This window comes from Pundamilia nyererei, unplaced genomic scaffold (genome assembly GCF_000239375.1).
Source record: "Pundamilia nyererei isolate P.nyererei 1_Seehausen unplaced genomic scaffold, PunNye1.0 scaffold00014, whole genome shotgun sequence".
Classification (NCBI taxonomy): domain Eukaryota; kingdom Metazoa; phylum Chordata; class Actinopteri; order Cichliformes; family Cichlidae; genus Pundamilia; species Pundamilia nyererei.
In genome coordinates this window covers 3310054-3326474 of record NW_005187415.1, presented here as the reverse complement: position 1 = coordinate 3326474, position 16421 = coordinate 3310054, and the positions used below count along the sequence as shown (strand labels likewise).

Genomic DNA, 16421 nt, shown 5'->3' with positions numbered 1-16421 from the left:
GAGATGCGTCTGACCTTTCAATTGATCCAGCTACTCTTTGCTGAAGCCTCATCAGAAACAATCTCAGTGGAATGCAGTATACAGTAAATGCATGTAGTAATGCAGTAAAAACACACAATGGAACATCATTAGTCATGGATTGGACTCCTGGAGATCCCAGAGTGTGGGATCATGTTGACAGAAAATTAAACAAAATGAAGCCAACATCCAACAACATCCCACCAATGTCCATCAGGAAGCTTGGAGAACTATTCCTGAAGACTACGTAAAGAAATGAAAAGAAAGCTTGACTAAGAGAGTTTAGGCCGTGTTGAAGACTAAAGGTGGCCATACCAAATATTGATTTTAAATATTTTGAAACAATAAGATTTTTGATTTTTGCGTATATGCTGTATTTCCATATATATTTGGACATTTTACAATAAATCGCTGTACCTGTTACCCATTTTCCTTGCAATATATAAAGAAATCAGGGGTGGCTCAAGACTTTTGCACAGTCTGTTACAAATCATGACAAACATGATGGTCGTAGGATAAATGTCCCAACTATCCCCCAAAAATTTCTCTGTGTAAACCTAGCCGTTGCACTGATTAGATACAATGTAAGAGGCAAACGTAACAGTCAAATAATCCTGAAATGAGCAAAGTCAGCAAACTTTGTAAGCATTAAAAAAAAAAGAAAAGAAAAGAAAAAAGGTGGGGGGTTGATTTTTATACATCATGTTTTACTGCCCTGCTAACTGTTAAATTAAGTTAATTTAGGTAATACTTGAAAATAACTGCCCAGTTAAGTACATGGAGGTGTTTTAGGATGAGTGCTGAATGGCAAGACTTTTTTTCAGGAACTGGGCTGAAGCAAACCTAGAGAAAGAGGAATATATAGTTGTTTTAATACATGCCAAGAGATGATATCAAGATAACCCTGAACTTTTTTCTCTATTTTAATTTAATCTACTTTTTTAAATTATTAAGTGCAATTGAATATAAATGAATCCAAATCTGACAAGATGTTAAATAACTTTCAGCCACCACCAATCGCATGAATGATATACCATAAAACCACCTGTGCGCAGATTGTGGAAATTAGATTCATAAGTCATAATGATTCATTTTTTTATTACCACCACTTCCCAAAAAGTCAAAACCCAACTTGAGATATACTCAAACTATATCACTGGGGGCGATGACATCCCAACTTCCCAACAAAAGAAGAGTTGTGCGTGCAGTCAGTCTGATATTTTTTACGACTTTTAAAAACTCATGTGCAGAATAATATATTATAATAAGAGCCAACTGAGGAGTCAAGTGTGTGTTTGTGTTTTGCTTTTACTGCTACTACTACTTTGATCTTCCCCAAGTCAGTGGGGGCATCTTGCAGTTTATTAGCGTCAAACAGAACATGCGCACACACAAACAGCTTTTTAAAACCTTTGCTTGTCTACTAAATGTCATTGCTGCTTGCCTTTATCCTTCTGTTCCCTCCATTTTCCTCTGTTTTTTTCCACAAACACTCTTAACCCTGTATTGATTATGTGCGTCGTTTTCACATCCGCCGCCGTTAAATGCTAATTACAACGGGGAGCAAATTACTCTCGGAGCATTCTCATTAACCTGTTTATCTTCTTGACTAAAGGGGATTTTTCCATCCAGCTACATCCACTTAAAGAATGCCCACGTCAAGAACAAAGGGTAATGTTACATGTCTTTCCTTTGGTTTTCTTTCCATGTTTGTTCATATTGTGGTTTTATATTTAAGGTTACGTTATTTAATTCTCGTTCATGTGCTGATGTTTGTTTGTAGGCAATTCGAGACAGTCATCCCTGATGAAGACTCTGTCATCACAGAGATGACATCAACTCTGCGAGACTGGGGTGCCATGTGGAAGCAGCTCTATGTGGTAAGAACTCTTACACATAACCACACGTGCACACTTTGCATCGATTTGTTGTCACTGCTGCTTAACTGAAACTGCAATTTTTGAGTTCATTTGGCCCTGGGTAATTCAGAAAGCCACAAACAGTCAAAGCTTCTTTTTTTTTTTATATGCATTCATTAGTCGGATTGATTGTGTTTGTGGCCTATTAAACTATCTGGGGTGCTGATTAAATTGAGCTGATGAATACGTCTAGATCAAAGTGCATGCATTTGCAGCAAAAAGCAGCAGGACACTGAAGCTAATTTGCACAAATCCATTTTAAGCTCTTCTTGTCTTCTCTCTCTGGGTCGCTGTCTTCTTCTCAGTGTCGATTTGGTTCTCTAATGTTCGTTCCGTCACTTTTCATGTTTTCACTTATGTTTTTGGGTGGCAGCGTTGACACAACTGTATATTTTGATCTCCTTATCTGTGCCTTTCCTGCTGTCATCCTCATTCTGTCTTCAGCTGATTATGAATTTTCCTTTCATTCATTGCCTTTGACTGTTATTCTTCTCATTTCTTTTCCACCCCCCTCTTCTTTTCTCCCCTTTTCCAAACCTCCAGAAAAATGAGGGGGATTTGTTCCACCGGCTTTGGCACGTGATGAATGAAATCTTGGACCTGAGGAGGCAGGTGCTGGTTGGCCACCTCACTCATGACCGTTTGAGGGACGTCAAGCAGCACATCACAGCAAGATTGGATTGGGGCAACGAGTGAGTAGACTAAGGGCAGTGAGAAGGTTTACAATGTCCACATGTGGCTTATAGACATGTTTGCATTGTTCCTTTTCAAGAACCAATAATTCATTATTTAAACTGCTTCTACCACTGATGATTTTGATTTTAGGTGATTTAAAGGGGCTTGCTATGCTCATTTCCAACTTACCTTATTGTATCCTTATTCATCTTATAGTGGGCTTTTGTGAAGCTCCCTTGGTCACTCTGTGTCTGAAACAATCCAGTTTAGCTCCTTTAGCCCTTCCTGAAACCCAGCTTTCTCCTGATTGGCTGCCTCTCACAAACAGAAGGTTTGGAGAGCAAATGGATGGGGCTTCTGACATTCAAGAGTGAATTTATTTGGTTTACAGGGTTACATATACATACGATGACCTCATTATTTATAGCATAGGTCACATTTAATAGAAGCATCAGCAGAATTAAAGGAACAAAGCTCCTCTCTAATAGTTCAAAGTACAAATTTCCACAGAGGGAACAGGGAGCTTATTTTATTAACTCAGCAGCCTTATCTGTGTTAAGGATGTGAAGCAAAAAATATGGCAAGTGGGGTTTTTGGCCTAAATGAGGTTGTTGGGCATAGTTTCTGGTAAGGATGCCCTAATCCAATACAGATATGAATAACTCACTGGATATATTTCAATACTGATATAAATCCAGCATCAGTGGGCGTTCTTTTCCCATTTGTAAAATGACTAGATCCACAGTAGAAAATAATAAGTTAAGTTTAAGCCTTAAGTTTGACATTTTGGCTGTTATCTTATCTTGAAAGTGGATGTGACCATATTTAAACTCAGCTAATGCATGTTAGCGTAATTGAGGCATTAATTACCATGTGGTTGTGTCCTGATGTTTCATATGCAATGCCATCCCGTAGTAAAAAGCAAAAAAAGGACTGCAACTGTTGTCACTGGCTCGTTCAGTACTGCTACTTCTGTGCCTTTCTGGCAACTTTTTTTTTTTTTGCCAGTTTCTAAATAATCAATAAACAATCCCTGTTTCAATGTGATAAATATAAGGATTCCCAAATGTCAGCGATTCCTGAAGGGAGATGGCTGAAACTACCAAAATGGGCTGAGGGAATGTACGAAGAAGTGGAAAAGCCTGAGTGACATATAATTGAATATTTAAAGAAAAGAAAATAGATCCAAAACTGATGACAACAAAGAGTGGGGACCCAGGAAAGCAAAAGGAAGAAAGGTTAAATGAGAGGTTACAGCGTAGATTTCCTGTAAATCACCTATCAAGAGTGAAGATGATTTTTTTTTTCTCTCCCTTTTTGAGCTTGCCACTGATTCTTGTGATGCCGAAAACTGTTAGTTTTCAGACTGATAGAAAAAACACTGAATTTTAACTTTAACGAGGATTGCTCTTGCAGTGGCCAATATTCTAGTACTTAATATTGTAATGAGGCAGATCTGGCAAATCCAGTCAGTGCGTTCGTAGTTCAGTTTGCTTGATGTTCCATCAGCACAGAAATCCTTTTCAGCAGCTGACTTGAAAAGCTTGGCACTTCTTTGAATATAATTCTTTCCAACCTCTGCTCTCGGTTGCATAACTGCAGTGCAGTATGACAGTCTTCCACAAAATGAATGAATGAGATAAATCAAACTTTATGTGGACTGTGAGGGAGAACCTGCAGAGTTTAAAGTTTTAAAGAAAGTTTTTTTTGTTGTTTTTTTGTTGTTGTTTTTTTTCTGCAGGCAAGGTTGTGTAATCAGTCTAAAAAAAACCCTCACTATACTTTGAGAATTATGAGGAGTATTTTTAGTTACTGACACACAGTAAAATCTGTGAAGCCACCATGACAAGCTGGCTTTTCCATTATAAGCAGTGCTACTCATCTAAAACTTGAAGGAAACTGCATTTGGAAATAAGAGTTTCATCTCTCATTTCTTTCTCTGCTTCTTTCCTGGAGCTTCTTGCAGCTTTCTAACGTCCCTCCTTCTTCCTCAGCCTCTCACTCTTCTTTTCAACTTTCCTTTCTCTTCTGCCTTTTGTTGTCACCTACCCTTCCTGTAGGCATACTCTTCACTCAGTACAATCTCTTTCCCACACAGACAGCACTCTCTCCATCCTTCCTTTCACTTTGCTTTCTTCTTTCCATCCTCTCTGTGCTGTGGGGGTGCAATAGAGAGAGAGAGAGGGACAAAAAAAGAAATCCTCACAACTCGTGTCCCTCTCTCTTTCTGTCTGTCCTTTACCCTTCGCTCTCCTTCATTTCCCTGCTGTGGGCCTTCTTCAAACACACGCACATGCTTCACATCCCTCCCCAGCGATGAGCATCCCTCGCTGCTGTATAGGTTGACCTGGCCTGTCTCTCTTCTTGCCGAAAAGGAGACACACTCAAGTGTGCTGTTTTGGTCCACTAATACCACCGACCAGGAGGATGGGAGCATGTAAGAGTTAGTGTTTATTGAACAACAAGAATGTAGAGGAACAGGCAAGGTTAAATGGTGGAGGACAGGAAAGAGGATAAAGAGGACAGTAGGCATAGCAGGGGGCTAAAGGGAGAGGATTTTTTCTTTCATCTGCTCCACGGAGGAGCTGTCAAATGTATTTAGGCGGCTGACGGGTGATGTGACAGCTGTGCTTTGAGTGTTTGTGGGTCTGTTCGCTTTGTTGTTGATGCTCAGTGCAGCTATAAAGTAGCATCTTAATTAACGCTCAATTGCAATCCATGTACTGTGTTATCTGTATGTATTTTGCAGCTTCAGTGTATTAATACTCTCTGTGACTTTGTGTTTCAGACAGCTTGGCTTGGACCTGGTCCCGAGGCGAGAGTTTAGTATGGTGGACCCCGATGAAATCAGTGTCACAGAGCTTTACAGACTGGTAAGCGTCCACACAGTTCTTCCCTGTTCTCAGATTAAGATCCCATCCAGAGTGCAGATGCGTAAAGGAGCTGGTCTCTTCTAGATTCATCTTGGAAAGAGTACAATAAAGTCTCTATATTCAACACAGCTCACAAGACACACAAAGTAAAGAAAGCAATGCTCTGCTGGGAGGTTGTTGCCCTGCAGAGTGGACAGTGACACTGAATGACAGTGACATCGATGGCAGGAGTTTGGATTGGTGGCCTTAGAGTTCCTGTGTTATTTGCCTTTTTAATGTCCAGTGTATTTACAATTTAGAGCCAGTTGCTTAGGCTGGATACAGGATGTAGACAATGATACAGATCTATTTAGGGTTACTGTTGTATTGTACACAATCTATCCACTTTCTAATAGGAACTGTCATTTGATGCCGAGGGTAACTTTATACAACAGATGGCAAACAACCAAAACATGTCTGACCTCTGAGTATATTGTACTTGGTTTGATCTTGCCAACCTCTAAGTGGATTTAAGGAACTGTCTATCACTGACAACATCTGTCAGCTTCTTCCTCTAAGCTGACAGATGTTGTCAGATAGATAGTAGAGGCCGTGTATGAACTAGCTGCCCGCATAATACCTTGCTACCTTGGCACAGCAGACATTATGGACCTGCTATACTCACTTCCAGTTTCATATTTTTTTGACTTTACAAAATTGACACCTCAATTTTCTGTGGAACTTTTCAGTTCATTGTGTAAAAGTAGCTGCTTTTGCATCCGTCTCTTTAAGCCCCCGCTTCAAAAAAAAGGATGATGGGGTTCTGATTGGCTCGCCTAGCTTCCTCAAACAAAAATTGGTGCTCGTGGGTACTGCTTCTCACTTCACTTATGTGCAGTTTCTGAAAACACCAGGCTGAGAAGCATAATCTACCACTCCTTATTGGACATGCCAGTTTCTTAGATCCATTTGTACATGTAGATGCCAGAGTCTGGGTTTTTGGGACAGAAATTGGCAGAAAATTATGAAGATGCAGGATGATCTGTTAAAAGTACCATCTTACTGTGGGACCTAACAGTGGACTAGTGTTTCAGTCTGTGTGAACCCGTATTTGTACCTGTACAAAATACATGATGGAAATGTGCTAGAAATTGATAAAAGTAGAAAACTCTTACTGCTATGAAATACCAAAGGTAGCACAGGGAGAGTCTCATCAGGGTTGGCTGCATTACCATCCGACTATGATGCAACTGCTGGAGCTGATTATGGAGTCTCAAGCTGGTACTAAGTGGCAACATCCAGAGCTGAATAATTAAGTAAACGCTTAAGTGACAAGTCTGCAATTCCCCCAGTGGCCACTCAAGGTTTGCACCATAAGCGAGTCAGTCAGCATCGACTAGAGAGTTAAAATGGGTGATGTTACAACACTGAAAAACATGTTTTTAGTCTGGTACAGAAAATAGTAATTATCTCCCTGGGTAAGTTCTTCCTTTGTAACAGCTCTACTAAAGTTGTTTTTTTTTAAACACTCTTAATAACTCGATCTGAGTACTGGAGTTAGGTTCATGTCTGCTTTGACTGAGAGGTGTCCCAACAAAGGCAGATTGATGCTAATTGGAGTCACAGAGCTGGATCTCTCCACCATGTCTATGCTGCAGGTTATAAATGGTTGGAAGTAGAGCAACATTTCTTTGACTTTAGCACAGTTAATATGAGCATACACCGCTGGGAAAGCGTATGTGTGTGAGAGAGAAGAAGGAAAGGCACAACAGGGCCATGGTCCAGTTTGAAATTGAAGAGCAGCTTATATAAAAATCTATGGCACTGATCCCTAACGGTTATAGGACTGCTGTAAAGGATGCTGAAGGAGTTCGCTCATAGTATTTAATAACCTTTTTTGAGCTTTTTTCCACATGTTTCTCTGCATTTTACTGAGCTGTTAACAGATCTGCTTTCTCCGAGAATCTTGAACACGTCTCGGTGTGGGCTAAAGCTTTGGGATTGGAAGTCCGTGCTTGACCCTTAGAACCAGCATTTGGCAAAACAAATTTAGAGTAAGCTCAGCGAGTTACTGATACCACTCTCATCCTCGCATGAGGTACATTTGATGGACCGATTTTTTTTTTCTTTTCCCCCTCATCCATCTGCTTCTGTATTTCTCTCCTTCCTTTCCCTACTGTTTGCTCCCTGCCTCTCCTTCCCACTTTCTCCAAGCCCCAATCGCTGCTACCATGGCAACCACTTCTCTGCCCTCGTATGGTGTGGGGGGAATTGTATCACACACACACGCACACACACTCTGTGTCGGCTCTTTCTTCGCAAGGGTAATTGAAGCTCTTAATCCATCTGTTATTTTTTTTTTGTTGTTGTCAAAACAAAAGCAGGAAAAGCACAAAGAAAGCTTTCTCCACCTCTATTAAACGGTGTATAAAATAAACAAGCGACTACCATTTCTCCATACTGGGTCGAGATAAAGGGGCAGGCATTCACCGCCGCCATCCACTTACGAAAATACGCAAGGAACCCTCACACCAAGATGCAATATCTCAATGAGCCCAAATTACATCAATATTTCCCCGTGAGATCTTTGTTTGTGAGAACCGCGTCTTTGTTTCTGTCGGTGCTTCTGCGGCGTGGCTTAATTAAATTGACATGGGGATTATGCGGTGTCTCTGTGTGTACTTGTGTGCGTGTTTGCCTGTGTGTGTGTGTGTGCTGAAGTGCCAGTGCGGTATTACTGTAGGAAAATGTGGCTTAACTGCTGCATTGTTTCAAGGAATTGTGTGATATCTGCTGAGTGAGAATGAAAACAAGCAATGACAGTGGATTAAAAAGAGATTTTATGTATGCCTGTAAATGCCTTAATGCTATCTCATAAACACTTCTCATTCTATATAATGAGAAACAACACTGTAAATGTAAACATGGTATATGCATGCCAATTTAAGTCTATTTAAAAAAACAAAGGAAAAGTAATTACAGGGTCATAGAAGGTGGTGGTATTCCTAGCAAAAATTCCAAGCTTGTGGATTTATGAGAAAAAACCCAGCTCTGTATTTTCTGATAATAAAATAATACATCTACAAGGAAAAAACCCCAAATATAATATTCTTTTTTCCCATTTTTTCCTTGAACAAAGAAGGTACAACATCTACATATGGTAATAGTGATTATTCACAGACAGCAGTACCTCAGGTAGTAGTTTCCTGGCTCAGAATGGGCCTTTGCGGTTGGGTAGCTGTGCCTATAAGTATTATTTGATACTTCAGTCTGTGTTACTGCACATAACAGAAATACATACATTTTCTTCTTATTGCTGGCCATTTGAAAAAGTCTTCAAAAGCGTTATATCCTTCCCCAAGGATGACTAAATCATTTCCTGATGATTTTCCTCTGGGGTACATTCACAGCTACTTTAGTGTGTGCCAGGAGAAACCCTGTATTAGTGACTGTCTGGAAAAGCGTATATAGCAGCCTGAAAACATATGCTTCCCTGAAGAATTAGTGAAGAACAGCATAGTGAATCAACAATTTTCTCTTTTTGTCAGATTAGGGGAAAGAAAAACCCCTACTTTGTAATACCATACGACAAAAATGCATCAAAACTAAATATTTGTGGAGATGGAGGACCAGATTTTTATTGGACTTAAATCCTTTAAACAGACACTTGTTGAAGCATTATATTTGGTTGTAGCTTTAAAGTGAGAAAAAAACCCTTTATGTCTAATTAGCTCATGCGAGTCATGTGTAGAGCAAAGACTAATCAGCTTTAGGCTTTCCATTGTTTTCCTCTGGGACTGAGCTCAGAGCGTGAGCAGAGAAGACCCGAGTTTAGATCCCCCAGTGATGACTTCATTAACAGTGGAAGCTCCCTCTGTAGTAATAGATCATAGCTCAGCTCTTTGCCCTGGACATGTGGTTGTAATATTTCTTCTTATGGTTCAGCTTATCACTAAAGAGAGACAAGCCTTCATACAGATCTTTAACTTCCTGCACGACTTTAATCCTTGAGTTTAAAAGAGGGATGAAAGGAGGCTTAAACATTAATGTAGAAAGGGACAGAAAGAACAGCTACAAATTTGTGGCCTCAGTTTGACCTGTCTCCTCTAGAATTTCCTTGTCGTTTGACAGTCTGTAGGACAGTTTGGCTGGCACACACACGGTCATGTTCTCGTTCTCTGTTCAGCTACCTCTCAGCCTCTCCTTGTTGACCACACCATTGTGTGTTGCCAGTCAGGCTGCCAGCCTGTCATGTCTATGCTTTGTGTCTAGTCATGCTGAAGCTGTCACAAAACCACACACTGTTCCCGCCGGGCTGCTGGCTGAAATGACACACTGAAAATAACCTCGTAATAAAATCCCACAGTATAAATTAGGCCTTCCTCAGACCTAGTAATTTTACGTCAGAACCAGGAGTTCAGCCCTGCTGGGAGTAGTTTGTCTTGCTGTTAGATAATTCTGTTTCTCTGTTTCTTTTCGGGGATCTCACACAAAAACAAAGTGTTTTTATAGTTTTGACAGAAACTGCAAAGGTAAAAGGATTTGTAGCATGGTTTTTCAGCACATTTAGAGAACTTGTTTCTTAATCTCACAATTTTTCACTTTAGTATGCAAATCATCATCTCTGCAGACAGGTTTTTGTAAAGTTGAGCTAATCTGTCTGGCTGCAGGGAAAAACATTACAGGTCTTGTGACCGGTAATGCAAAGTGGTAGCGAAACTTGAGTGAATCTTGACACGTGGTGGCTGGAGTGACACGTTCTCTTTTTAACTTTGGTTTGTTAGCTTTTGAACTTTTTCAGTTTCATAGCTGCTTTGCTAATAGCTGAGGAGGGTGTTTTGACGGGTCAGTGTCTTCCATGCAAACTAAAGGCTACGTTAGCAATCTGCTAGCAACTGAAGCAATCATGAGGAGGTTTTTGGTACAGCATCCTCTTTGTGACCAACCTCACCCACTGTAGCAACTGCGAGCAACACACGTTTTACCCTAGCAACCAGAGTTGCCAGGAGGTCACTGACCTGTCTCTCGGCCAGAGAGAGCATGAGTGTGTGTGTGTGGGTGTGTGGGTGACTGAAGCCTTAAATGGAACTTCTGACTACATTTGCACATAGGGTAACTAACTGTGAATGCGACAGTATCCGTTAATACCTTGAATTAAGACATGACAAGTGTGTTTTAGTTTGTTTTAGTAAGATTATTTGTTGCCTGGTACGCAGCTTCATAATTCCTTGAGCTTGAAATGTTGCGCCAACAAGTGCATTTCAACAAAGTCACCTATGCTGTACAATGCAACACTATTTAAATTTGACAACCAAACCATCATTATAATCCTGTAAAACATATTATATCCACTATTAATATACTGTGTGTGTGTTGTTTTGTGGTGAAGCTTTACTACACTCAGTTCTTGCATTGTCTTTATCCGTTTCCCTTTCCTCTGTCCTGATCCCCATCTCTTGCTCCCTTCCTTCCGATTTTCTTATGTTTTACAACAGAAGTGGATGCGAGGCCAAATTTGGCAGTGGCTCTATTGGCCATCTGGTGCTTTGTGTATATTTGTGTGTATGTGTGTGTTGTGCGCGTGTGTATTTTTGGCTGTTGACAGCAGATTATGATGAACCTTTTATAAACAGAGCTCTAATGTGTGTACACACACCATACCATCCTGTATGAGGCCTTATTGATCTTTTTGGTACAGATTGATGTAATATGGCAAGTAATATCATCCACCACTAAAGCACTGAGCTCTGTAATTGTGCTGAACTATTTGACTTTTTTTTTTTTTTTTTTTTTTTTTAAACGTTTGTGTGAATCGCAATGTTTAAGATTTTGCTTTCTGCTTCTTTCTGTCAAAAAACCCCCGATTTGGCCTCCTTAAAGATAAAGTGTTGTGCGGATGTCTTGCCCATGTTGTTGCCATTTATTGAAACAGGCAGACATGCATAGAAAGTGTAAAGTGTGTAAAGTGTGCGTGTTAGTCCCCATAGGGAAATAGTTCCTCTGCATTTAATCCATTCACCCAGTGAAGCAGTGGGCAGCCACCAGTGCAGCGCCCGGGGAGCAGTGTGTAGGGACGGTACCTTGCTCAGGGGTACCTCAGGGTAGCCGTTCAGTGGAGTCGAACCCCCGACCCCCGATCATGGGGCCACCACTCTACCTACTGAGCTATCCCTGCCCCACATACAACATATAAGGGAAAATCCAAATTTATAGACTTTAACAAGCTTGAAAGTCTGTATTTTGTATACACAGACTGAATTCTCAGTCTGCTTTTGTAATTAAAGTAGTCTTCAGGTATAGTTCTCAAGGTTTCTTACCTGGAGAGGACATTACAAAGTTCAAACGCCTTCCAGATGATACAGCATGGTGGAACTAAATCTGAGAGTACTTTTTTGCAATCATAATTCCATCAATTTTGACAAAAACCTAACAGCACTGGCTGAAAATCAGCCCCAAACCTTGACATAGCTTCTACCGTGTTTTACAGATGCCTGTAGAGGCTCCCTCCTGACCTTTTCCATACATATTGCCTTCTTTAAGAATGGCTTCTTGACAGCCAGCCTTCCACTGAGAAGCCAAGAGGTCATTCCTGATGAAGCTTCGGCGAACAGTAGATGAATCAACTAAAGTACCAGATACATCACAAGAAATGAGCGTGGTTCTTTAAAAGAAAAATGTAACGTAATGAGGGGTGGCTCAAGAGTTTTGCACATCACTTTAAATGCTCGGCAAGGTGCTGAGTTGATGTATTGGCATAAAGGCAGCAACAAAGAAAGAGCCAGACAGTGCAGCTTCAACTCCCACATTTTAGCCTCTGAGCTGCCAGCCTGCAGTATTACATCCCATATTAGCCCGATGTATATCAACATCTATATCTTTCTGCTCTTCAAATATATGCAAATTCAAATCAGTCCTTCTGCCTACAGTGAGAAGCCTCAGGGGAATATTACCTGTTATTGAATTCATCACTAATACAGCAGCTTTGATTTGAGAGGTTATGAGTTTTTAACCTTCTTTGAATCCACCTGTATAACTCTGTATTTCAACTGCAGCTGTTCTTGTTTCAAGTTGTTTTCTTGTTTATTTGAATTTTTCCCAGTTTGCATAATTACAGCTAAAACGTAATATATAACGGTTTCCTTTATATAGAGAAATCTGCTTGTGCTGATTTTCTTCTCTCGCCTGCAGATGGAACACCGACATCGTAAGAAGGAGACATCCACCCCTGCTAGCACCCATCATCTGTTTGTCCACGTGAAGAGTCTAATGAGCGCTAATCTGGGGGAGGAGCTGGAAGTCTTCTTTCACATTTACGATGGACGGGAGAACCGGCCACTCAGGTAGAGACTTTACAGGCAATACGCCTTTATGATTCTAATTGGGCCTTTTCAAAAATCAAATATTTTTCCATCTAGCCTGTAGTGCTGTTTGTGTAGCTAGATTGTTTTTGAACAAGTTGCCCAGTTTTGGAAAAATGAAGTTTAGAGATGGTTGCATTATCTTTAATGGCTGAACTAAGTGTAAAGGGAAAAGTGTCATTCTTACCATGACGAGAGGCCCATACTAGCGTCAGCATTACAGGATGTATGTCTTGCCATTAGCCAAACTGTTAGCTCATTAGCTAAATTTAGGTTGTTGCGTGCTTATGTTTGGTGAATATAGACCGTGTCATTTTTACCAGGTCGCCTAACCACAAGTCTACAAAGAGACATTATTTAATTTTTATTTAATTTATTTATTTAGCATTTTTTCTTCCTCTTTTTTGTTGTTTTAGCATGTTGAGAACTAGAATGCCAGTTTCATTTAACGCCATTGTATCGGTGGAAATTGGATACTTGTACATTTGAACTCAAACCAAAACTTTCTGAGTGATGTGATGAAGTGATGGTTTCCATCACTGTGACATGTTATGATTTATTTATTTTTGGTCTTTACAGTGTGTTTTTAGACCAAGCAGCTTGATTTATCAGCTTGTATGTTGTTTTCTTGGATTGTAGGTCGCAGGAAAACAGTTCCTTGCTTGTTCTTAAGGTTGTATGGTTTATGGCATTAAATCCTGTGGGAGAGCGAAATGCAAATGAGCTGCTCTGTTGATTGTGAACGCCCTGTGCCAAATGGCTCCCCTTGGACTGCTCTTAATTATATTCATGAAGATTTATTAAATGAAGCAGGTTATTAAAGTGCACTTGAACACACAAAATTGGACAAGGCCATGTTATTTTATTTCTTTATTTATTTTTAGGAAAAAAATGTCCATGTAAAAGCTGATCCTGGTGCCCTGGGAGGTTGCATGTGTTACTTGCATACATGCTTACACACCAGCAGATACCTCACTGTTCTCCTGACAGGGTGTTGCCCAAATGGAAGACTGTGTTGAAACTCCCTGGTTTCAAAGTTCAAAGTGAAGAAATTTTGTTTCATGTCACAAACGAGTGAATTTGTCAGGCAAAAGAAAAGCGAGTGGGTTGAAAAATGAGCACAGCAGCACCGAAACTTCTTTTGATAAGTCGTGCTTGTGTGAGAATACTCTCCGCCCCGCAGGGTCACATCAGAGGAATTAGAATGGTGTTGATGGGACTCTTTTTTTTTTTTTTTTAATTATTACTCTCTATTATTATCCAGTAGCCCTACTTCAGTTTCTATTGTAATCCAATTTATGATTCATCCATATTGCTGGCAAGTTTCTTTAAACTTTACATGAAAATAGCTGCGGTTTCCACCGTTCCTGAAGAATTATAGCACAAAAGAAGGAAGGCGCTATCTTTTCTTTTTTACAAGTTTGCCATTTTGTTTGGTTGCAATGATGTTATTAATCTGAGAGAAAAATAGGGCTATAACTGTCATAGAGTTACGGCGCGTGGTACACCCTGGACAGGTCATCAGTCTGTCACAGGCTGGGATGCTGAGTAAACCATTGAAATTTTGAACTGAAAGATGTTATTGTGTTTGTATAGAGAATACACATTTTCAACTAGTTTCTAAGTTGTGGACCGGAGCAACAAAACGACAAATTAAATTCTTAAAAAAAAAAAATACTGGCTGAAACTTTGATTCATAATAACTGGGTAAGGACAAACCAAGCTTGCATCAGTTCAGTATCCAGAGAGTATCCAGAGAAATCGGTGTGCAAGGGACAAGGCCAAAACCCAGTATCAGATCGGGAAGAGCCATTGGGGTGATCGTGGCTCAAGAGTTGGGCATTTGTCTTGGGCCGGTTCGAGCCCCGACTCCGACAGTCTTGGTCGTTGTGTCCTCGTGCAAGACACTTCACCCTTTGCCTACTGGTGGTGGTCAGAGGGCCCGGTGGCGCCAGTGTCCGGCAGCCTCGCCTCTGTCAGTGCACCCCAGGGTGGCTGTGGCTACAATGTAGCTTGCCATCACCAGTGTGTGAGTGGGTGGTTGATTGTGTATAGTGTAAAGCGCTTTGGGGTCCTTAGGACCAAGTAAAGCGCTATACAAACACAGACCATTGTCAGTGAACACAGTTTGTCACTGCATCCACAAAAGCGAGTCAAAATAAAAAAAATAAATAAACAAGACCCATGAAACTGACCACCTTCTGTGGGCTTGTCTCAAAGGAAAAGTGGAAACCTGTGCTGTGGTCTGACCAGTGGGCTAAACAGCTGTAATATCATGTGGTTTGTTATCAGCACACACTTTTAAAGTCAACAACTTTAGCGAGATGAGGGGGGATTTAATAAAGTAATGCGTGCATCTGTGAAGGACACATTAATGCTGAAAAACACGTACATGTTTTGGAGCAGTGTATATGCTCCAGTTGGCATGTTTTTCAGGGGTGAACCTTTGCTTATTTCAGTAAGATAATGCTAAGACACGTTCTGCACTTGTGTATTACAACAGGAGGTAAATGTCTATGTGTGCTAAAGTGGGCTGCCTGCAGTCCAGACATGTTACTCACTGAAAGCATAAGGACCATTACTACCAAGAAATGTTCCTCAAATGAATATAGAAGAACACATTCTTGTTCTCCTCTTTCCAGGTTGCTGGACATCAAAATTCACTATTGCAAAATATAAGCTTTGGTACTGGTTAACATGTTAAGCTTACATGTGAAAGATCCCTGGTTCGATTCCCCCTCAGGGTTTCACAAGGTAGCGTATTCCTAGTGCTGGTCCTGGGCCTGGATAAATGTGAGGGTTGGTTCAGGAAGGGTCCAGCTTAAAATCTGTATCTAAGTAAAATATAGCTTTCAATTAATTTTACTTTACTACCGCTTGTATTTCTTAAAATTTTAGTGTCCCTGTAAAATATATGTCTTAGTAATAATTAAGGTTTTTTTCAGAGTGAAAGTGGGTACTTTTTTGTCGTGAAGTGGGTAATTAGTCTTCAGCGCCATCGTATCATGTTCCACTTGAAGCCCTTTTGTTCTTTCTTTTAAACTGTCACTCTTTTTATGTCATCATTTTTTTCCTCTTTTCTTTCAATCTTCTTGCTTCTTTGAAAGATTGAGTGCCTTAGCTGAGCATGAGTAATTACACTCGCTAAGCTTAAATATATATTTGAAGTGGATTAAAAATCCATTTTCTGGAGTCGAGTAAAGTCCACTTCAGTAATGCTGAAATTATATACTTAACAGCAGCTTCGGAATTCATGATGCATCACAAATGAAATGTGAATTTATCCAAACTCAATCCAGCAAGAGAGGACACAGACAAAGCTATATTTTTCTCATAACCACTTATGTTGTTGCCTAAATCAACAATTTGGGTTTTCTTGCAATTTTGAGGGATAAAGGCAGTCAGAGGCTTCAACCACAGTGCCTTTATGCTTCTAATTTTCTACGTCTGCAAGTGCATTTGCTTGCATCAGTTGTCTTTTAGGAAAATCTCGCAGTGGCAGCTCGCCAACGTGTCTCTCACTGTCTGGTCACATGCATAAACAGAGACGCACTCATTTACACAATCTGGCTGGCAGAGAGCCATTTTACTGCTTCCCT

General features: G+C 40.4%; 1 protein-coding gene across 4 annotated transcripts in view; it reads left to right on the top strand.

The window, feature by feature from the left end:
- The window catches only part of dock4b (dedicator of cytokinesis 4b), a 138407-nt gene that overhangs the window by 41007 nt on the left and 80979 nt on the right, over positions 1–16421 (top strand). For all 4 annotated transcript variants that reach the window (XM_013908795.1, XM_005725178.1, XM_005725179.1 and 1 more), the window contains exons 4-8: positions 1634–1689; positions 1802–1898; positions 2481–2629; positions 5401–5485; positions 12653–12804. In XM_013908795.1, the coding sequence (XP_013764249.1) occupies positions 1634–1689; positions 1802–1898; positions 2481–2629; positions 5401–5485; positions 12653–12804 (539 nt within the window). The remainder of the gene's footprint in view (positions 1–1633; positions 1690–1801; positions 1899–2480; positions 2630–5400; positions 5486–12652; positions 12805–16421) is intronic.